This window comes from Tauraco erythrolophus, chromosome 1 (genome assembly GCF_009769465.1).
Source record: "Tauraco erythrolophus isolate bTauEry1 chromosome 1, bTauEry1.pri, whole genome shotgun sequence".
In the NCBI taxonomy this organism is placed as follows: domain Eukaryota; kingdom Metazoa; phylum Chordata; class Aves; order Musophagiformes; family Musophagidae; genus Tauraco; species Tauraco erythrolophus.
In genome coordinates this window covers 62,434,090-62,453,944 of record NC_141465.1, presented here as the reverse complement: position 1 = coordinate 62,453,944, position 19,855 = coordinate 62,434,090, and the positions used below count along the sequence as shown (strand labels likewise).

Genomic DNA, 19,855 nt, shown 5'->3' with positions numbered 1-19,855 from the left:
ATTTAGGAGAACATCTTGCAACAAGGAAAAAAAGGTTGAGAATACAAACTACTGAGTGAGTTGACATAGTGTTAACTTTCCAAGAAGTGCGCAGCATCAAGCCAGCTAAAATATTTAGGTTTTAACTTCTGGAGTTTCACTGAAACTCCCAAAGTTTAAGAGAAAATGATGAAGAATTAATGCTTTCAGTTCTCAAGTAATCTTTTAGCAAGATATTTTCATTTGAAGTGTGAGGGCTAGTTATTTTTATTTAGTCTTTTTGACTTCCAAAGCAAAGTATGGAAAAGCGTCACCTCCTTATTTCAGTGTAAAATAGCATATTATTCTTAAATAAGAATATGACGTATGCTGAAATTATTGGAGACCAAATGTGTTTGATATTGGTTACAGCTGCTGTTAGAGAGAAGTTTTATTTGTCAGAAACCAGATATGTTTGGGGTACTTCCATCAGCAGTATAAGGCTGATAACTTACTGTCTGAACGCCTTCCTCTGTTTTCTTAAATTACTCTGGGCTTCAGCATAAGAAGAAAAGTAATTTATAATATTGTAGAAACAAACTTTTTTCTATGATGGTGACCGCTGATCTCTGTGACTATTTCCTTTATGATTTTAGGCTCAGTATTTTTCTTTTTACTGTAACAGCAGTGGGGAAAAAAAAAGTGGTTTGATACTTTTTGACAGAAATCAATTCAATTTCTTTAGGTTTTAGAGGAACCTCTGAAAAATAAAATACTGAATGGTCAAATGTGTTTTGAATATATTGGCTACACTGTTGACTTCTTTGTATATACAATGCTTACAAGTGAGCATGTCATAGAACGGATTAGAATATCTCAATTGGAAGGGACCTACAGTGATCCTCTAGTCCAACTGCCTGACCACTTCAGGGCTGACCAAAAATTCAAGCATATTATTAAGGGCATGGTCTAAATGCCTCTTAAACACCAACAGGCTTGAGGCATTGACTGCCTCTTTAGGAAGCCTATTCCAGTGTTTGACCACCCTCTTGCTAAAGAAATGCTTCCTAATGTCCAGTCTAAACCTCCCCTGACACAGCTCCGAGCTGTTCCCACATGTCCTGTCACTGGATAGCAGGGAGGAAAGATCAGCACCTCCCTCTCTGTCCCTTCCTCAGGAAGCTGTAGAGAGCAATGAGGTCACCCCTCAGCTTCCTTTTCTTCAAACTAGACAAACCTACAATCCTTAGCCGCTCCTCGCAGGACATGCCTTCCAGCCCTTTCACCAGCTTTGTTGTCCTCTGGACGCATTCAAGGACCTTCACATCCTTCTTAAGTTGTGGGACCCAGAACTGCACACAGTGCTCCAGGTGAGGCTGCACCAACACTGAATACAGCAGGATAACCACGTCTTTTGACCAGCTGGTTACGCTGTGTTTGATGCACCCCAGGATGTGGTTTGCTCTCATGGCTGCCAGGCACACTGCTGGATCCTGTTGAGCCTGCTATTGACCAGCACCTCCAGATTCCTTTCTTCAGGGCTGCTCTCCTGCCACTCCTTGTCCCATTTGTACTTGTGCTTGGTGTTGCTCCATCCCAGGTGCAGAAATCTAGCATTTGTTCTTGTTAAATCTCATCTCATTGATGATTGCGTAATGTTCCAGTCTATCTAGATCCCTCTGCAAGGCCTCTTGTCCCTTGAGAGAGTCAGCAGAACCTCCCAGTTTGGTATCATCAGCAAACTTCTTAATAGTGCCTTCAACTCCTGCATCCAGATCATCGATAAAGATATTGAAGAGAACAGGCCCTGGAACTGAACCCTGAGGAACACTGCTGGTGACCAGCCAGATGTAACTCCATTCACTACAACTCTTTGAGCTCTGCCCTTAAGCTAGTTCTTTACTCAGTGGACTGTGAACATGCTCATCTCCCAGCTGGACAACTTGTCCAGAAGGATACTGTGAGGGATAGTATCACCAGCCTTACTAAAATCCAGAAAAATGACATCCACCACCTTCCCTTCATCCACTAGGTAGGTGAGCTTATCACAGAAAGATATCAAATTGGTTAAACAGGACTTTCCCTTTGTGAACCCATGTTGACTGTGTCTGATGATTGCAGTATTCTTTAAATACCTTTCAGCAGTACCCAGTATAATCTTCTCCATAATTTTTCCAGGAACTGACGTTAGACTAACAGGTCTGTATATCCCTGGGTCTTCCCTCATGCCCTTTTTGTAGATTGGAATAATGTTGGCTAGCTTCCAGTCAGCAGGAACCTCCCCAGACTCCCAACACCTTTTGTAGATGCTTGAGAGGGGTCCTGCTGTAACATCCGCTAGCTCCTTCAGAACTCTAGGATGAATCTCATCAGGCCAATGGACTTAATGCTGATCCCTTACAATTTCAGTGTCCACAAATGGGAACTTGCTGTTCCGACACTCTTGGTCTTCCAGCTCAGAGGACTGGGCAGGCCAAGGTCTATCAGTATTATGAAAGACTGAGGCAAAAAAAGCATTGAATGCCTCTGCTTTATCTTCATCCCTGTTAGTCAGGTGACAACAATCAACAAGGGTTGGCCTAATGTTTTCTTTAGATGTTGTTTTGTTATTAATAAAGTGTCAGGCCAGCCCCTGCCTCCCCCCTCTCTTCACTGTAGGTCCAGCTGGGTTCCGGTTCTTTTGTTGCCTTCTTAAATAGGGCATTCACAGAGGCTGTGATTGGCCTGGCCCTGGCCAGAGGGGGTGAGGGGTCTGACCAGGCCAGAGACCAGTCCGACTGGTTTTGGAGCCTAGGAAGCTTCTCACAGCTTCTTACAGGGGCTATGCCTGCAGCCCTTCCCATGCTACCAAAACCCCATCACATAAAGCCAGCACAAAAAGCCCTTCTTGTTGTCACACACAGCACCGACCAGTTTCAACTCTAATTGAACTTTGGCCTTTCATCATACGCACACATTTTAGAAAGACTGCCTTGAATTTCTGGAGAAGCTTCTACAGGCACTTGGAAATTTTGAGTCCTTCTTCCTTGTCAGGTAGGAAGTGAAATTTAAAACATAAATGGGACTTCTGTGTAGTATAGTAACATGTTCTCCTTGAAGTCCTAATTATTTGATGAAAAAAATGTAGCTTTCAAATTATTTCATATTTTGGAGAGGGGGCGAAAAAGGCAAATACTAAACTTGAGCTAAGTCAAAGTTTAAATAAAAATAGATCCTTAAATTTTGTCTTGTAGGCTCATTCCCAAGTACTTAGGAGTCAAGAACTCTGAAAAATCGGATCAGAGTATTTATAAACTCCTCATGTCTTAAGGGACACTTACTTTGCCAAAGTCTGAGACAGGTGGTGACCACTGTTGGTGGTACTGTAAGAGCCTAAGAAGTATTTTCTCCTTTGCAAGTGCCTCTCAATATGAGACAAAATGTGATGTTGATGCTGTTGTGATTTTTTTGGTTCGATTTAAGTAGTAAGTATCTGAGCATTTGATCAATGCTTTGAAGTACTGCAAGTATGCCAAAGATGTAACTGTTAGAAATTTAAATTTAATTGATTTTGTTTCAAAATACAGGTAGTCGTATTATAAAACAAGTACCAAAAGGCCAAATTACACATTAATATCCAAATATGTGAAAAGTGCTAGCTTTGGTAGTGTTAGAGACGTAAATGTTTTAAATGACTTAAGTTCTTGCAGAGGATGATTTTTTTTACTTCATTTTGCATAAATAACTAGAAAAATACTAATAGGGTAGTGAACTTAAAATATGACTATATTTGTAATGTTAGCATTTTCTAGTTTTACTTGGCTATATAATATTGTGACCTTACAAAAAAAAAAATCAGTCATACATTTTTGAAGGATGGGTTTCGGGAGTTTACGTATCTTTTTACAGCAGCCTCCTTAACCCAGATACATCTGGTTGAAGTAACTGTGGGAAGTTGACTACATTGAACCAATCAACTAGTGTTTCTTAAAAGAATTCAGGCTTTTGAGGTCTCAAGTACCATTAAGTTCAATACCAGTATTATTCACTGGGAGCCTCAGGACTCAGCTACTTTGTAATACTTCTACTGGCAAAAATTTTAGAGTGGCACGGTTGGGAATCTATGTTTTTTGCTCAAAAACTGCTATGATAAATTATGAAAATAAAAGTTTACTTGTACATATATAATTTTAAATTTCTTTTAGAAGAAGTTAACTAATTACCTTTTTTATTTTTGACGTACTGTATTAATTGTAAATTAGAAGTGTTATAACACTCTGAAAATGTCATCTCCTCAGTAAGGGATTTTTGTTGGTAGTTCTTAATACAAAACTACAGTTTTAATTTCTTTGTGTGATAAAACTACCTTTTCAGTTGGGCTCTAAGTTTCTTGTGCTTTTTACGACAGAGTTTTGATTTGCCGTGCAATTACAAGGGTCCTGTAATTCTCATTTTCATATTATGTACCTGAATTAGGGAGGTAGAAAAATTTTAATCTCTGCTTACAAGCTGAGTTTAGCAATAAGGTATTTCTCATTTTGTGTTATGGAGTTTGCTAGGTGAAGGCAGCAGGGAACTACTGTAGTTCTCCTCTCTTTGACATATTCCTAAGTAAATTATTCCCTCTAGGCCTCTGCTGTTCCTTAGAGAACCAGAATCACTGGAGTGCTGTGCGTGATGTGCTGCTGTCTTGTAGTAAGTGTAGGAAGAGGAATGGTCTCTGCCAAGAATCTAAGTCAGGAGAGGAAGACCTGAATTCATCCTAGTTGAGGTGCTGGCGTCTGAACCAAAGGTTCCATAGGGTTCTCACCATTTCCCAGGCAAAATACAGAGTGCCGCAGAAGAGTTTAGCCTTTATAAAGTAGGAAGAAGAGAAGTTCTAAAGTTTGTGTGCTACCTTGTACCATGGAGAAAGTCAAGAAATGAGACATGGTGCTACAGCCTGCTTCTGAGGCTATCCACTGCTGTAGAAGCCCTCAATAAAACCTTACATGTCCTTTGGTGGCTCACCTATTCTTACCTGTTTAGACAGAAGTTAACAGGGATCTATAACCTATTATCACCTCTGTGTTTTGCATACTTGAGTGTGGTGTCTACACTAATACAATTCTATATTTGTTTAGCTGTTAAAATGTTTAGTAACTTTACTGTAAATAGTAGATATGGTTCCAAGCAATCTTTGATTTCTTTGTGTTAACATTGGCAAGTAAGAATGTCCTTCATGCCAGAAACTCCAGAAAATTTTCCTGGCCTTCTCAATACTGCTTACTAAAGCACCAAGTCCTGTTTCAAATAGCAGTCTGGATTCAGTTGCCAGTGTGTGGTGTGCTTAGCACTGTATTGTGCGCCAGCATCTGTGTTCTGGGTTTGTTGACACAAAAGCAATAACCATTTGGTTTTAATGAAAAAAAGGAAAATAAGGCTGGCAAGGGAAATGTTTTTAGGAGGTAGTGAACTATGGTTTTATTTTTCTGTCTTCAGAACAGAGGGCATTTTAGCTAATTATGTTTTCTAAACATAATCAAAACAGTACATCCCAACTACAAAAAAAGAAAATAAGTATAAATTGAAGGAAGTTGGAGGAAATGCAGCATTATTAACAAGGGAAAGTTGACTGTAATTCCTTTTTTACCCCATGTGTTACTGTAATGTAGCAACAGGAAGAGATTCAAATTTCTTGCAAAACTTCTGCTTCTCTACCATTGCAGTACTAAAAGGCTAGGAATGGATAGATAAATAACAAGAAATATATGTCTATGGATGACAGCTGTGTGGCTGCAGTATTGATTACAAGGTATAAAATCATCAAAGACACTCCAGTCCCTATCTGTAGATTGACTGAAGGAGAGTGATGATGGTGAGCAGAAGGTTCAAGGAAATGACCAATAGAAAGAAGGGAAAATGGAGAAACCAGAGATACTTTGCTGGATGGCAAGGGCATAGGCAACATATCAGCAAATGAGTTTTGATGTTTCCCTCTCCCTTTTGATCTTTTTTGAAAGAAGGCATGTATGTATCTACATTAGCAGGATTTTGATCAAAATTTTGTTCTTGCAGGCACTGACAATATCAATGTTAAAACATGGATTTGATAACTGGTATGTCTGAAATGTTGTCAAATTCCACTCATTCTTACAAAGTATTCAGAAGGGGCTTTCAAAAGGCATAACCTGTGCTTTTGTAAGGCACCACTCCTATTCTGCTTCTTAAAATAAAAGGTTTGTGAGCATCTGTTCCAAGAAAATATTCAGAATTGCCTTGTGGTGCTGAGTAATGGGGACTTAAAGGTAGCCTCTGCCTGTGGCTACGGTGAGGGGCCATATTCCCCCTCAATGCCTCCCTTGGATCCTTGCCTGCTGCAGCTCACTCTTCCCTCTGTATGCTGTGTAAATGCGAAGGTGTCTAATCCAGGTAAGACGATGCTGAGCTGTGCCCTTTTTGGTTGAATTTCAGGTGCTGCATAGCTGAGCAATCCCTGACCCTTGTTGGATCTGTCTGTAGGTGTTTGTTTCCAAAAATAACCAAGATCATCTTTTTTTCTCTCTAGAAAAGTTGATTGCGTATCAACGGGAATTTCATGCTTTGAAGGAACGTCTTCGTATAGCCGAGCATCGCACTCTGCAACGCTCTTCTGAGCTGAACGCTATCTTGGAGCAGTTCAGGCGTGCAGTAGCAGAAACAAATGGGAGTAAGAATGCAATGAATAATTTTTCAGGTACATACTGTGATTGAGCTACTTTTCATAACTCTGTGCTACTAATAACTCTTCTTATTACTATAGAATAAGAAATTAATACCGAGAAAGCCGAATGAAACTGTTCAGCGGTGCAAATAAAGAATCTGTAATACCTAATAGCTGATGGGAATGTTTTTGTTTTTTCCAGGTATTCTTAATGATCCACCCACACTTTGTTCTTATGACTTTAGGGACTGAATACTTATTCCATGTGTAGCTCTGGTTACTTATTTAACACATTGAATATTTTTTTTACAATAATTTACATCACTTTTTTAATAGAGCTTGAGGGGAAAGGTGAGCTAACAGTGTTTAAGAAATGGATGAACTTGAAGCAATTAAAACATGTTTAAAGGTCAGCTGGAAAATGTAAAAGCATACAGGCTAAGATATTGGTTATGATTTGTAAAATGTACAGCTAATGTCCTTTTTAATAACTAGTGATTAAATGGTGAGCTGGTAAAGTCTTCCGTAAGTTTTTTACCCGTTCCTGAGGCTGATGCTCAAGTTTAGAGGGCTGTGTTTGGTAATATTAGAGAATTCCTTTGCACTACTCACTAGATTATTGAAGTTAACTTTTAAAATCACACTGTTACTGCTTTAGTCACTCTGATTTTTCTAGATGGAAAATCAATAACAAATAAATATAAACTTTCTGGTGAGACATCTGATTTGGTTTGCAGAAATGTCACTGTTTTGGCCTAATGAGGAATAAAAACCCAAAGAGTTTTGCAACTCAAAAAACTGGATCAAGCTTTTCAAATCTGTTGTCTACTTGCATTTGTGCTATAGGTTATTACTTTCTACAGATTTTGTTTTTTTGGGGGTGGAGGTTGTTGTTATAATTAGAGACCCTCAGTGCTGATATTAATGATGAGTTGCTCATTAGGTCTGACTAATGGCCTATCCAACCTGATCTCCATAGTTTTCTGGATCTCCAGGAATGGTAATGGATAAAGGTTATATTTAACATAATATACGACTTTTGTCTTCCTGTTCTGTGTGTATGTTTTTACTGTAAAAGTGAAAGTGAACAACCATAGAGGAAGTAAAATAATTTTTATACTGGATTTATGATTAAGTTATTGCCACATTTGTTTCTAAAAATGAGTTTATTTGCTTATAGACAAATATAGTTACAGGCAGTTATTTTCTTCTGATGCAGCTGAAGTTACTGATTCACACTTATAACATTCTACCGTGTCTGGATCCCAACTGGGACATCCTCTTTTTTTCCATATGGATCCATGATGGGAAGTCAGCTGAAGTCTGAATTCCTGAGTTTTTGTGCTCAGAACTTACTATTAGGCAGATTTTTTTAAGTTTAATGTACTTAAGTATACATAATACTATGTAGTTATTAATTGCTATCTTTGAAGCCGAAACAATTCCAGAATGTTTATGTAGATCATTATTCATTCATACAAAGAGCTGTCGTACTTTGTCAGAATTTTTAGTCCTGCTTTTGTAGTTGAAGCTAAAGGAAATGTTAGCAAGAAAAGTAAAATGTACTTGTATTGAAATCTATCAAAATAATTAATTCTACTTATCACATCTATTTACAAAGCTTTTTTCAGGATTTTAAGTGGTTAGGAATTTAGTTTCACCCAAAAATAAATACTTAAAAAAGCCCAACTAAACCAATCCAAAACTCACAACAAAATCATTCTGTCTTTGTAGAAGCTACACTCAGAATGTGAGAGGAATGACCTTTATCATAGTGTCATAGAATGGTTTAGGTTGGAAGGAACCTTAAAGATCATCTTGTTCCAACCCTACTGCCATGAGCAGGGACAACTGCCACTAGACCAGGCTGCTCAAAGCCTCATCCAACCTGGCCTTGAACACCTCCAGGGATGGGGCAGCCACAACTTCTCTGGGCAACCTCTTCCAGAGCTTCATCACCCTCATTGTAAAAAATTTCCTTAATAGAAGGATGGGATGGCTTACGGAGTGGAATACTTTACAGCATTACTTTTCTCACTTCTTCACAGTTCAATTTTATCTTGGAAACCTTGAGTACAGTTTTTTAATTAACTTAATATTATAAAGCCTATAAGTTTTCAAAGGTCCATATGCTATCATATTTGTCACTTGAAATAAGAGTTGTTTTCACACTTGATGTAGGAAAATCAGCACGGACAGCAGGGGAATTTAAAAACTGCTATTTGCAGCTTTGAGAGCCACCTGGACATCCTGAGAGGCAGTCACTCAAGAAAGAGCAAGAATTATTTTAAGTACTCTAATGGACTAAATTAAATTCATGTTAGCATTTGTTTTATTGCAGAAATACTCAAAATCTCAATTGTATATTTAATGCTGGTTTTGTTTTGTGTCTGTATATGCAGTGTATTCCAATATGTTGTTGTAGCTTTGAAAAGTTATTTGCAGTAGTATCACTACATGGTGATGAGCTCTGTAAGCATAAGTGAAAAATAATCTTGGTAAATAAGCCTCCCATCTTGATTAATTGGAGGAAAAAACCCCCAAACAACCAAACCCCTAAATAAATGAGACATTCTTTACTTCTATGATTGCACACTATGTCTAATATGATCGGGTAAGTATTAACTATATCTGTAGCAAGGTTACTCAGTGGAAAATAATTTCACCCATGGTTTATTTAAAAAATTAAAATGAGAAAAGGTTTCCTTTGTACACAAGATATAATGCCTCAGTAAAACACAGACTTTGTTCTGTTTTCAGTTAGGACCAAGCTTGGAATTTTGTACTATTTACCATTGCATAAGGCTTCATGTTATTTGTTTTCTGCTTTACTGATTTCATGTATGTTTGCAGATGAGACGCTGAAGTTGTTAAAAGAGCTAACAAGTAGAAAATCTCTTCAAGTGCCAAATATCTATTACCATTTGCCTCATTTGTTGAAAAATGAAGGAAGCCTTCAACCTTCTGTGCAGGTTGGCCTTGGAAGGACAGGAGGTATGCTGATACAATGTCTTTTTTATGTTTTATATCTGGCGGACTTTCTAGTTTTAGTAATATAATTTACTGCATTACTTGGTAGATCAAGGACATCTCATTTAACTTGTGTGGTATTGATATCTCTTAGAATTTGCACTGAATCCAAGATGAAAGGAGTTTGGCTTCAGCTTTGCTCTCTTCTGCATAATCTCAGTCACACCCCATGCCCTGTTAAGGTACACATTAAGAAGCATTTAGTTTGGGTGGATTTTTTTGTAACTAGGTAAAAGGGAACAAAGCTCAAGATTCTGAACTGCTAATGGACATATCCTTTTGGTTTTTCAGATTTGTGGGGCAACCGTGCATGGATATAATTATTTTCAAGTTGATGCTTCTGGGTTTTTTTTTCTTTTTTTTTTTTTTTTCTCCTCACAAATTCTGAGCTTTGGTCATAAGGATAGCTCCATGGAATCCCACTCTTGGAGCTCTAGAAAATAAATAGTGTAAAGCCCAACCAAGCTCATATACCTCAAAGCATACGTGTGTGGGTCTCTACACTTGAAGGCCCACCAAGGAATCCTGATTTCTCTGTGTGCCATCTGACTTGAATGGCTCGTGTTATTCTCCACTAGAGCTTGCGTTCTTCCTTTTCTCCCCCTCCTTGCTTTTCAAAGAAGCATTAGTTACTCCTGGCCTGCATTTCTTTTTCATTACTTTGTAAAGTTGGATTGGTCCTTCTTTTAACAGAAGGCATGCCTGTGTGACAAATACGTAGGCTCAAGCCATAGGGTTATTTTTCTGATATAAACACCATTTATTTCAGTGTTGTTATTCAGGAAGGAGAAGACTCATATTCCTTTCTTGTTTTAAGTGAAGCCTGTATTATATCCCAATGGGAATATATGACAGAAGTTTGAAATTACAAAATAGAAATATGAATCAGGTTTATTTAATTAAAAAGAGGGAGGAAATTCTGAGTCTAAATTATTTTCCTATCTTCCCCTTTCCTGGTCACTGTGCTTTTGAGTGTTTGTTTTAAAAGTTCGGAGCTTGTTAATGTGTAGTTGCTAGGTGAAGGAGGTTCTATAAGGAAGGTTAAACAACTTTTTTTAATAGTTATTTATTTGCAGACTTAGTGACGTCTGCTTTATCCTTCTGCTGTGTTCATGCTGCTATCTGCTGTGTTCCTAGTAGGTAGCCAGGATACAGTGTGGAGTGCGAAAGAATGACTGTGGGAAGGTTAAGGAACACAAGAGTCAAATGGCTAGCTGAAAGATGGTGTTAATAGTGTCATAGCTGAGGCCAGACTGCTTTCCATTTGAGGTGCTTTTAACAGGGATAAGAGATTTCAGTGAGGAATTTTCTGGCAATCCTGATGACCTAGACTTGTTTTTCTAGAACAACGCGAATCAGATGCGAGTTTTTCAGCAGTGTTGTTTTAAAAGATAACTTCCGAGAAGTTAAACCTCTTGAGTTATGAAGAATGATTATGCAAGTTTCTAAATAAAACTAAGTTAGGGAGTTTAATCACACTGTGAGTCTTGGTGCACCTTGTCTGATTAATACCATGTATTGTGTTGGGTTTTGCATGGCAAGGTTTTGGTAGCGGGAAGGCTATAGGAGTGTTTTCTGTGGGAAGCTGCTAGAAGCTTTCCCCACATCTGTTAGAGCCAGTGCCAGCCGGCTCCAAGACGGACCTGCCGTTGGCCAAGGCTGAGCCCATCAGTGACAGTGGTAGCACCTCTGGGATAACATATTTAAGAAGGGGGAAAAAAAAAAACCTGCACAATTGCAGCCAGGAGAGAGGAGTGAGAACATGTGAGAAAAACACCTCTGCAGACACCAAGGACAGTGAAGGAGGGGGGAGGAGGTACTCCAGGTGTCAGAGCAGAGATTCCCCTCCAGCCCATAGTGAGGCAGGCTGTCCCTCTGCAGCCCATGGAGGTCCATGGTGGCGCACAGATCCACTGGCAGCCCATGGAGGACCCCATGCTGGAGCAGATGGGTGCCTGAAGGAGGCTGTGACCTCATGGGAAGCCTGTGCTGAAGCAGGCTCCTGGCAGGACCTGTGGAGAGAGGAGCCTATGCTGGAGTAGGTTTGCTGGCAGGACTTGTGACCCTGTGGGGACCCATGCTGAAGCAGTCTGTTCCTGAAGGACTGCACCCTGAGGAAGGGACCTATGTTGGAGCAGTTCATGAAGAACGGTAACCTGTGGGAAGGACTCACGTTGGAGAAGTTCGTGGAGGACTGTCTCCCATGGGAGGGACCTTATGCTGGAGCAGGGGAAGAGTGTGAGGAGTCCTCCCCTTGAGGAGGAATGAGTGGCAGAGACAGTGTGTGACGAACTGACTGCAACCCCCATTCCCCATCGCGCTGTGCCACTGGCAGGGAGGAGGGAGAGAATTCAGGAGTAAAATTTGTTTTTTGTTTCTCGTTATCCTACTCTGATTTGATTGGTAATAAAATTAAATTAATTTTCCCCAAGTCAAGTCTGTTTTGCCTGTGACAGTAATTAGTGAGTGCTCTTGCCCTGTCCTTGTCTTGACCCACAAGCCTTTCATTATATTTTCTCCCCTCTGCCCAGCTGAGCAGGGGGAGTGATAGAGCGGCTTCGGTGGCCACCTGGTATCCAGCCAGGATCAACCAACCACACCTATGCAATAATCTGGCATGTCTAGGATTTCTTGGTTTTGTTTGCTGTGAGTATTGGTGGTGATTATGTTAATCATACTCCTTATGATGAGTGGTATGTTTTAAAACTATTTTTAATTACTATTATCTCCATCTTTTAACTCTTTGTATTTCTTAAGCAATGCTCTATTGTGAGATAAGATTTTTTATTTTCTATCTTGTGTATGAAATCACTGAAAGTACATTTCTGGTTTGTTTGGTTTCAGTTTCCATTGTAATGGGAATACCTACAGTGAAAAGAAAAGTCAAGTCTTACCTTACAGAAACTCTCCACTCCCTTATTGATAAGCTGTCCCCTGAAGAAAAACTGGATTGTGTTATGGTTGTCTTTATAGGAGAGGTAATCACTTAAACATTTTTATACAATTTCTAACCTGACTTTAATTACAAGTACTACTCCTTTCAGGAATTGATGAGGATCTACTTTTTCTTTAAGATGTAGGCAGATGACTGTCTTCTCCTTCCAAGAAAAGGAGACAGTGTCAAACTTGTGTTTCTGAGAGAAACGATCCTGAAGAGCCCAGCTTTTTCTGTTTATCAAGGGAACAGTGGACACAGATTCAGTGGACTGGTTATTTTGCAAATCTTCTGATGCTTATACATAGTGATATGCTAACTACCTTATTCCTTCAACAGCAAAATAATGGCTAAAGGGACTGTGGTGTTGTAGAGAGGATTCTTCCCATTCTCTTCATGCTACTGCTTAGTCTTTCGTCAAATGAGTCCTGCAGTTTGAGATGTTAGGCACAGATTATTACTGATTTTATTTGCTGGATAGTGTGGATATTCTAAGTCCAGACCTTTTTCATGGATTAATTCAAACAGTGTTCGTTTGGACTGCTCGGTCAGTTTGGCTCTGATTTAGTGGAAACCAAATTTAGGAAAATGATAGAGTGCTTTCAGAAATAATGCTATTGGCTGCTGGAAATTGCATATACTTATTTTGATCTGTATGTTTTTCTCAGAAGTCTGACTTGGAGAGTGGGAAATTTATATGTGTGTTTGACCTTCATTCATCTAGTCATATAATGCTCTACTGAACCTGTTTTGTGAGTCCCACAGATGAAAATGCGATTCCTCTAGTTACAGCTGAAAATTATTTTAATCCTGTGAGCCAATATCCATTCAGGGATGAATCAGTGGAAAATAGATAGGCATTTTAATAATTCTAGTTCTGTTATCAGCACATTTTAAAGCTTTCCTTGAAAAGCTTGTAAACTTTTTACCTGTACCTGAGAACTGATTCTTACGGTTTTCTAATGTAAATTGCTGTTTTCTTTTTCTTGACAGTTGGTCAAAAACTGTCTGTCTGGATAGATACTGCTTTTCTGCAGACAACGCTCTTAAAACATCCGTTGGTTGAGAATATCAAGAGAATAGAATTCATTCTGAATTACTGGAACTCTAGGTTCACTGTATTTGTTGGAGTAATTTTATTGTCTTTTAGTGTGGCGGCTTTTCAAGGTTTAAAACTGAAGTTTCATTTTGTTTTGCTTAAGAAGGTCTGGGCTATGAAGACTGTGTGTTATCATTGGATTCTCTGTCTTCTACAGAACTTAGGAGTGAAGTGTCCCCAACTGCACAAGTTTCTCTTGTGGCCTTAGACAAGCCATATTGCTGTACCCAAGTATTGCGTAGCTAAATAACTTTCTTCCTTTGAGATGGTGTTAAATTCTCTTTTCATCTTGGGAATGATTCTTCAAAAGTGACCGTGAAGGAACTGAACTTTTTAACATGGGAACTATTGCTTCTGTGCCCAAGGAGAATTGTGTGATTTGCTCCGGAGTGGGATACTGTTACCCTCTGTATCTTGTCTCTTATCTCTCTGAGAGCAGCACTATGTGCTTACTCACATACATGCTACGGGCACTGCAAGCCATGAACGTCTGGGAGAATTTGAAGAACCTAAGTTTAAATTCTTGTCCCATTATAACCCAAATTCCTTAGATTTGCATTTCTTTTGCTTTACTCCATCCTATTTTATATCTTCCTTGCTTTACTTTTTCTTTGACCATGTTTTATATTTCCTTAAGTTCAATATCTTATAGTTTGTTTTGGGATTGCTGCAGAGAACTCTTTCAATGATTAGTATGGTACAGTAAATATTTCAACCTGAACTATGCCGTGCTTTTTCTGAGTTATGCTGTATATTTCAGCTTCTTCCTGCAAGATGGAAAGTGTAGGTTTAATAAGGATTTTCTCTGGCTATTTGAAGAAATGCTTACTCCCCTAGTGGACTTCTGTTCCTCTTTAAACAAAAGGAAGGACTTTAGCTTTTAAAATAGCCTTGTCTGAGGGGTTTCCTAGCCTGAACTGTGTTACATTGTTGCTATCATTAATGTGTGTGCATTAATGAAGGCTTATTTAAAAACAAATTAGAACTTTGACCAACTATGCATGTATTAAAAATAATGGTGAAAATTTCTAAAAAAAAGTTTTGCCATGGTGTGTATGAGAGAGATGGCCTCTGCTCAATGTCTGTGCGGTTTAAGTAAAGCAAGAAATGGTCATAGTGTGAATTTAAGTAATTTTGCCAATAAGCTTAAAATTACTATCTGTGCTTTGTCTATAGCTTGTACCAACAAAAAAAAAGTGCAAGAATTTACAGAAATGTTTTTATGAGAATTATATGAAAAAATGGTATTTTAAAAGGATTTTAGTATTTTCTTGCTGACTTATTTGAGAAATCAATTTGACAGTATTTGAGAAGCATTGCTGGAAGCCATAGTCATGGACATAGTCAAGAGGAGCGTGGCCAGCAGGTCAAGGGAGGTGATTCTCCCCCTCTACTCTGCCCTCGTGAGACCTCACTTGGAGTATTGCGTCCAGTTCTGGAGTCCCCAACATAAGAAGGACATGGACCAGTTGGAGAGGGTCCAGAGGAGGGCCACGAAGATGATAAGAGGGCTGGAGCACCTTTCCTATGAGGACAGGCTGAAAGAGTTGGGGCTGTTCAGCCTGGAGAAGAGGAGGCTCCGGGGTGACCTTATAGCGGTCTTCCAGTACCTCAAGGGGGCCTACAAGAAAGATGGGGAGAGGCTGTTCAGGAGGGCCAGTTGTGATAGGACAAGGGGTAATGGTTTTAAAATAGAGGGAGGTAGATTCAGGTTGGATATTAGGAAAAAATTTTTTACCATGAGAGTTGTAGAACACTGGAACAGGTTGCCCAGAGAGGTGGTGGATGCTCCATCCCTGGAGACGTTCAAGGCCCGGTTGGATGAGGCCCTGAGCAACCTGATCTAGTTGGAGATATCCCTGTTCCTTGCAGGGGGGTTGGACTAGATGACCTTTGAAGGTCCCTTCCAGCCCTAACAATTCTATGATTCTATGACTGTAATCTCTTTGTGCTAAGCACCCTAAAAACCTCATTTAATACTGCTGGGGTTTTTTTTAGCAGTTCAATCTCACTCCTTTATTGTAACTTTGACTTTTTTACTAGAAAATAAGTTGGAAATTAGGGCTAATGGCCTTCTGCAAACATCATGAACAGTGTAAACAGATGAGCTAGTAAATATAGATGCATTATGCTTGCTAAATAGAGAGATCTGCGTATTCATTTACTGTATGGATATTTCTCAGTAATGTAATTATACACAGTAAATTTCCATACTGGAAGTTCAAGGAATTCTAAAATATCTTAGCTGATGTGATATCTAATCACCAATTTAAATAGTTACTAGAATTGCCTGAAGATTGTGCAATTGTCCCAGTAACTGACATATGTCTGTGTTCTCCAATTTGTCAAATAACTTTATTGCAGAATAATTTGCAGGTATTCATTAGGATGACTAATAAATAGGCATGATTCATTATACCTCTTTACTTAAAAATCTTTTTATTCCCCTTCACTATGTAGCTAGTTCATAGGCTCATTGGATGACTTGAAACAAGCGATTCAAATCTCATAAACCTAGTATGTATGAGAACTTGCTTTCAGAATAAACTATAGGTTCTAGGTTTGAGAAATTATGAACTCCAGATTAAAATTGTTGTCTGGTTTAATAGGATTTGTAAATAACATGAGAAACATGATTTTGAAGTCCTTTATATCATCATAGTGGAACAACAGGCATATGTACACACACACACAACTGAATATGAGAGAAATTAAAATACTTTTCTAGTATCTAAGCAAATTTTTTTTTCCTGTGGAGAGATCTCATTTACTGTGAAGAAAATGCATCTTAGAGTTGTTCTAAATATATCACAAATTATTGTCAGTCCACTTCATTAATCAGTGATTGCACTTAGCACAGTCTTTTGTACAGACAGTAATCAGTGTGTATTGGAGAGACTCTAAGCCCTTGATTTGACCAAAAACATCAGAAGGACAAATCATTTCAGTAAGAATCAGAAGACACTACAGGTATGCAAAAGCATTTTTCTAATTGTGTACAGTACTGGTTACATCTGACTAGGCAGTAATTGACCAGCCGTTTGTTCTTGGAGAACTAGGCCGTATGTTACACTTTTGTGCATATTGCTTATTCACTCTTTAGTGGCTGCTAAATTAAAACATTTTGTTCGGGGTAGTATTTTCTCTGTGCTCCTTTTGTGGAGAGTCCTTTTTTCTTTATTATTTCTTTGGAAAAGTTTCTGTACTGGTTGGGTCAGTGTGACACAAGCACTCAGCAAGGTACGATCCTGTGCGCCGGTGTGAACAAAGCCTCAGCAAATTAAGCACTGAGTGCACATACTGGGTCAAACCTCGCTGAACCTGTTGTGGATGTGTTAACATTGGAGTGCAATATGGAAAACTTCTCCAGCAAAATAAACAAGCCTGTGTTTTCACCTCTTCTTACTCTGGGCCTGAATTTTAGATCTCTCTGATCAGCAGATCTCTTTATAGAAAACGGAATATTTTATCTCATTTGCTCTCAACCTGGCTGCAGAGATGTTCCATGTTTTCTGCTAATGGTTGAAAACTTGAGCCGCTCCTTCCTGGAGCTGCCTTGGAGAGTATATTTGTAGTCCTCAAAAGATCTGACTGCACATCTCGAGTTGGAGAAAGACCAGTGGATCTTAGCATATACTTACATATGTATGTATATAATATGTATATATTCCCAAAAAAATCAAAGCTAGACAAGGCTACTGTGCCAAATGATACATTATCTTCACCACGTAATTTTAAGGGCCTACAGAAATGGTAGCCTTTGTTTTGAACATCTCACTCAAAACTGATCAGGATGAACACAGATGCTAGATACACTGCCAACACTTATATCTGGAAGAGTAGTTTGACATGTCCATGAGAATTTGAGATATTTAAGCTACTATTGTAATGCCTGCTGCTTTGGCACATAAGTTTTGGTACCCAAAGAGTGTGGACTGCTGCTACCTAAGGACAAGAAAAAACTTCCCCAGGTTGCCAGGCCACATATGCTACTTTCTTTCAGACTCTTAAAAACCAGCCTTCATCGGCACAAAGCTAGTAGAAAGCTGTATGACACTAACATAACTTGCATCTGAATGTCCTGTTTTGAATTGTCCCTTGGTTTTTCTTTTTTTTTTTTTATTTTAATGGCTGACCTTAAAAAGTAAATTGAGGAGCTGACATACAGCATGCAAGGGTAGGGAGAAATGAGAGTGGAGTGATACCAGAATATACTTGTATTCCTGCTATTGCTGCCGAAGGCTTTGCATTGTGAAACCCTGTTCTGAACTGAATTGGGTTAATCACAGAAGTGTCTGGAGAGAGAAGAATATTTCTTACCTGTGTGGTAGTGTGGGGACTTTCAGTAGGGGAGGGATGAAGTCATCAGCTCATGTAGGACACGGATGCTACATTTTGCTTATGTAACATTAGAGGGCTATGTTATGACAGTATTCTCCATTCCTGTTTTTCGCTTTGCATCTTGTTCTCATGTTGTCTGTATTTAACTTGAACTTGCTGCTTCAGATCTGAAAGCAGACACTGTATTCCTGAAAATATTTTTTTTACAGCTGCATTTGTTGAACTCTAACAAATATTATTATCTGTTTTTCCACAGACTTTATAGCTGTACACTATTGCAACCTCTGAAAACCACTGCTGCACTTTTATTCCTTAGGGGTTTTTCTTTGCTGCATAAATATCCAAAAATAGGTCCAAATGCCACTTTAGTGACTGCTTTTTCCAATGTGAATTTTAATGCCTTGTATATGGGTAATTATATTCATATGTACTTCAGCAATTTCAAGGCAAATACGTGTTTGCTTTGCCTTTTCTGGAGGCTGTTCAATTTCTCATTGTTTGTTATTATTTAAAATACACTGTGAAATTATTTCACCTCTATTCTACAGGGATGATGAAAGATCAAATAAAATTGTAGAAATTAGTAAGCAATGAAATGACCACGCTTTGCAGATTAACATGATTGTTTCCCAGGCATTTTTTTTCTTGTTTTGGAAGATGTTCATGAATAAGTTGAGACTTACTTCTAGTTCTAGTAGGTTTAATTTAGGAATTAATATCTGGATAATCTAACAGCCTAGATAAACCACATTGTTTAGAATGTGCTGTACAGTCTCTGTAGCTTCTTTTCTTACATTTGTAGTATTTTGATATTCTGCATCTTAATTTCCTTTCCTAGTGGCTTATGAAAAAAAAATCTTGGAATTTTAGTGCCATCTTCGCTTCTGTTTGCACTTCTCTTCTTAAAACTGACTCTTTTTGACAACTGAAATAGAAATTTAATCCAATCAGAGGTTTGATCTGTTAAGGCAAGATTGAAGATTCAGAGAATCACCAAGATTGGAAGGGATATCTAGAAGATCTAGACCCATTTCCATGCTCAAAGCAGAGTCAACTGCTGAAAACTTGTACATTTTGCAGAGCATTTCAATATGCACCTTGAAAATTACAGCTTTTAAAAAAGCTGAGGTTTCAAGTCAAACTTCCAGAACAAGAAAACGTGACAATTATGTTGCTTCTGCACTAGATCATGTCATTCCATCATATTTTACTTGCTTTTTTTGTGTTTTTTTTCTTTATTTTTTTGTGTTTTTTGTTTGTTGGGTTTTTTTCACCCCATTTGGAGAACTTAATGTGGAAATGAAGTTTTTCACTAGCCAGGTGCCAGTGTTGACACATGCAGTTTAATTTTTCATGGCAGCTGCCATTCTGTGGCACTTTGGCAATATAAAGTCCAGCGTTTAGCACTTTTGATCACATTGAGTGGATAAGTCATAGGAATTGGAGTAAGAGTAGTGCTTAGTGGCAAACTAAGGAAAAATTACTTGGTAATGTATCAAGTATCACTAAATAAGTTGTTGCAGGAGGGGTGAGACAGGAAATAAAAGAGGGGACAGGAATCCCATGCTTTACAATGGAATATAGATGTCTGAACTTCAAGGCTATTTTTATTTCTTCCAGCAGTACCATGTCTTGTTGGTACTGCTACAGTACAAGACCATGTCTTGTATGGTCTGATGCAAAGTGTCTGCTCTTGGCTCTGCCTGTGTGTCAGCCTGGCTCCAGCCTTGTTTTGATTCAGTTTTGCTTATTTAGATTTAACATATTCATACCATTCTGCGACTCTATACGTGGATTAGAACAAATTCTTAGTTTGAAATGGTGATGCGGA

At 38.6% G+C, this 19,855-nt stretch overlaps 1 protein-coding gene across 3 annotated transcripts in view; it reads left to right on the top strand.

Annotated features, from left to right (window-relative positions):
- The window catches only part of MGAT4A (alpha-1,3-mannosyl-glycoprotein 4-beta-N-acetylglucosaminyltransferase A), a 78,502-nt gene that overhangs the window by 22,854 nt on the left and 35,793 nt on the right, over positions 1-19,855 (top strand). For all 3 annotated transcript variants that reach the window (XM_086619343.1, XM_086619358.1, XM_009983747.2), the window contains exons 2-4: positions 6,485-6,652; positions 9,473-9,613; positions 12,494-12,627. In XM_086619343.1, coding sequence (XP_086475469.1) covers positions 6,485-6,652; positions 9,473-9,613; positions 12,494-12,627 — 443 coding nt within the window. The remainder of the gene's footprint in view (positions 1-6,484; positions 6,653-9,472; positions 9,614-12,493; positions 12,628-19,855) is intronic.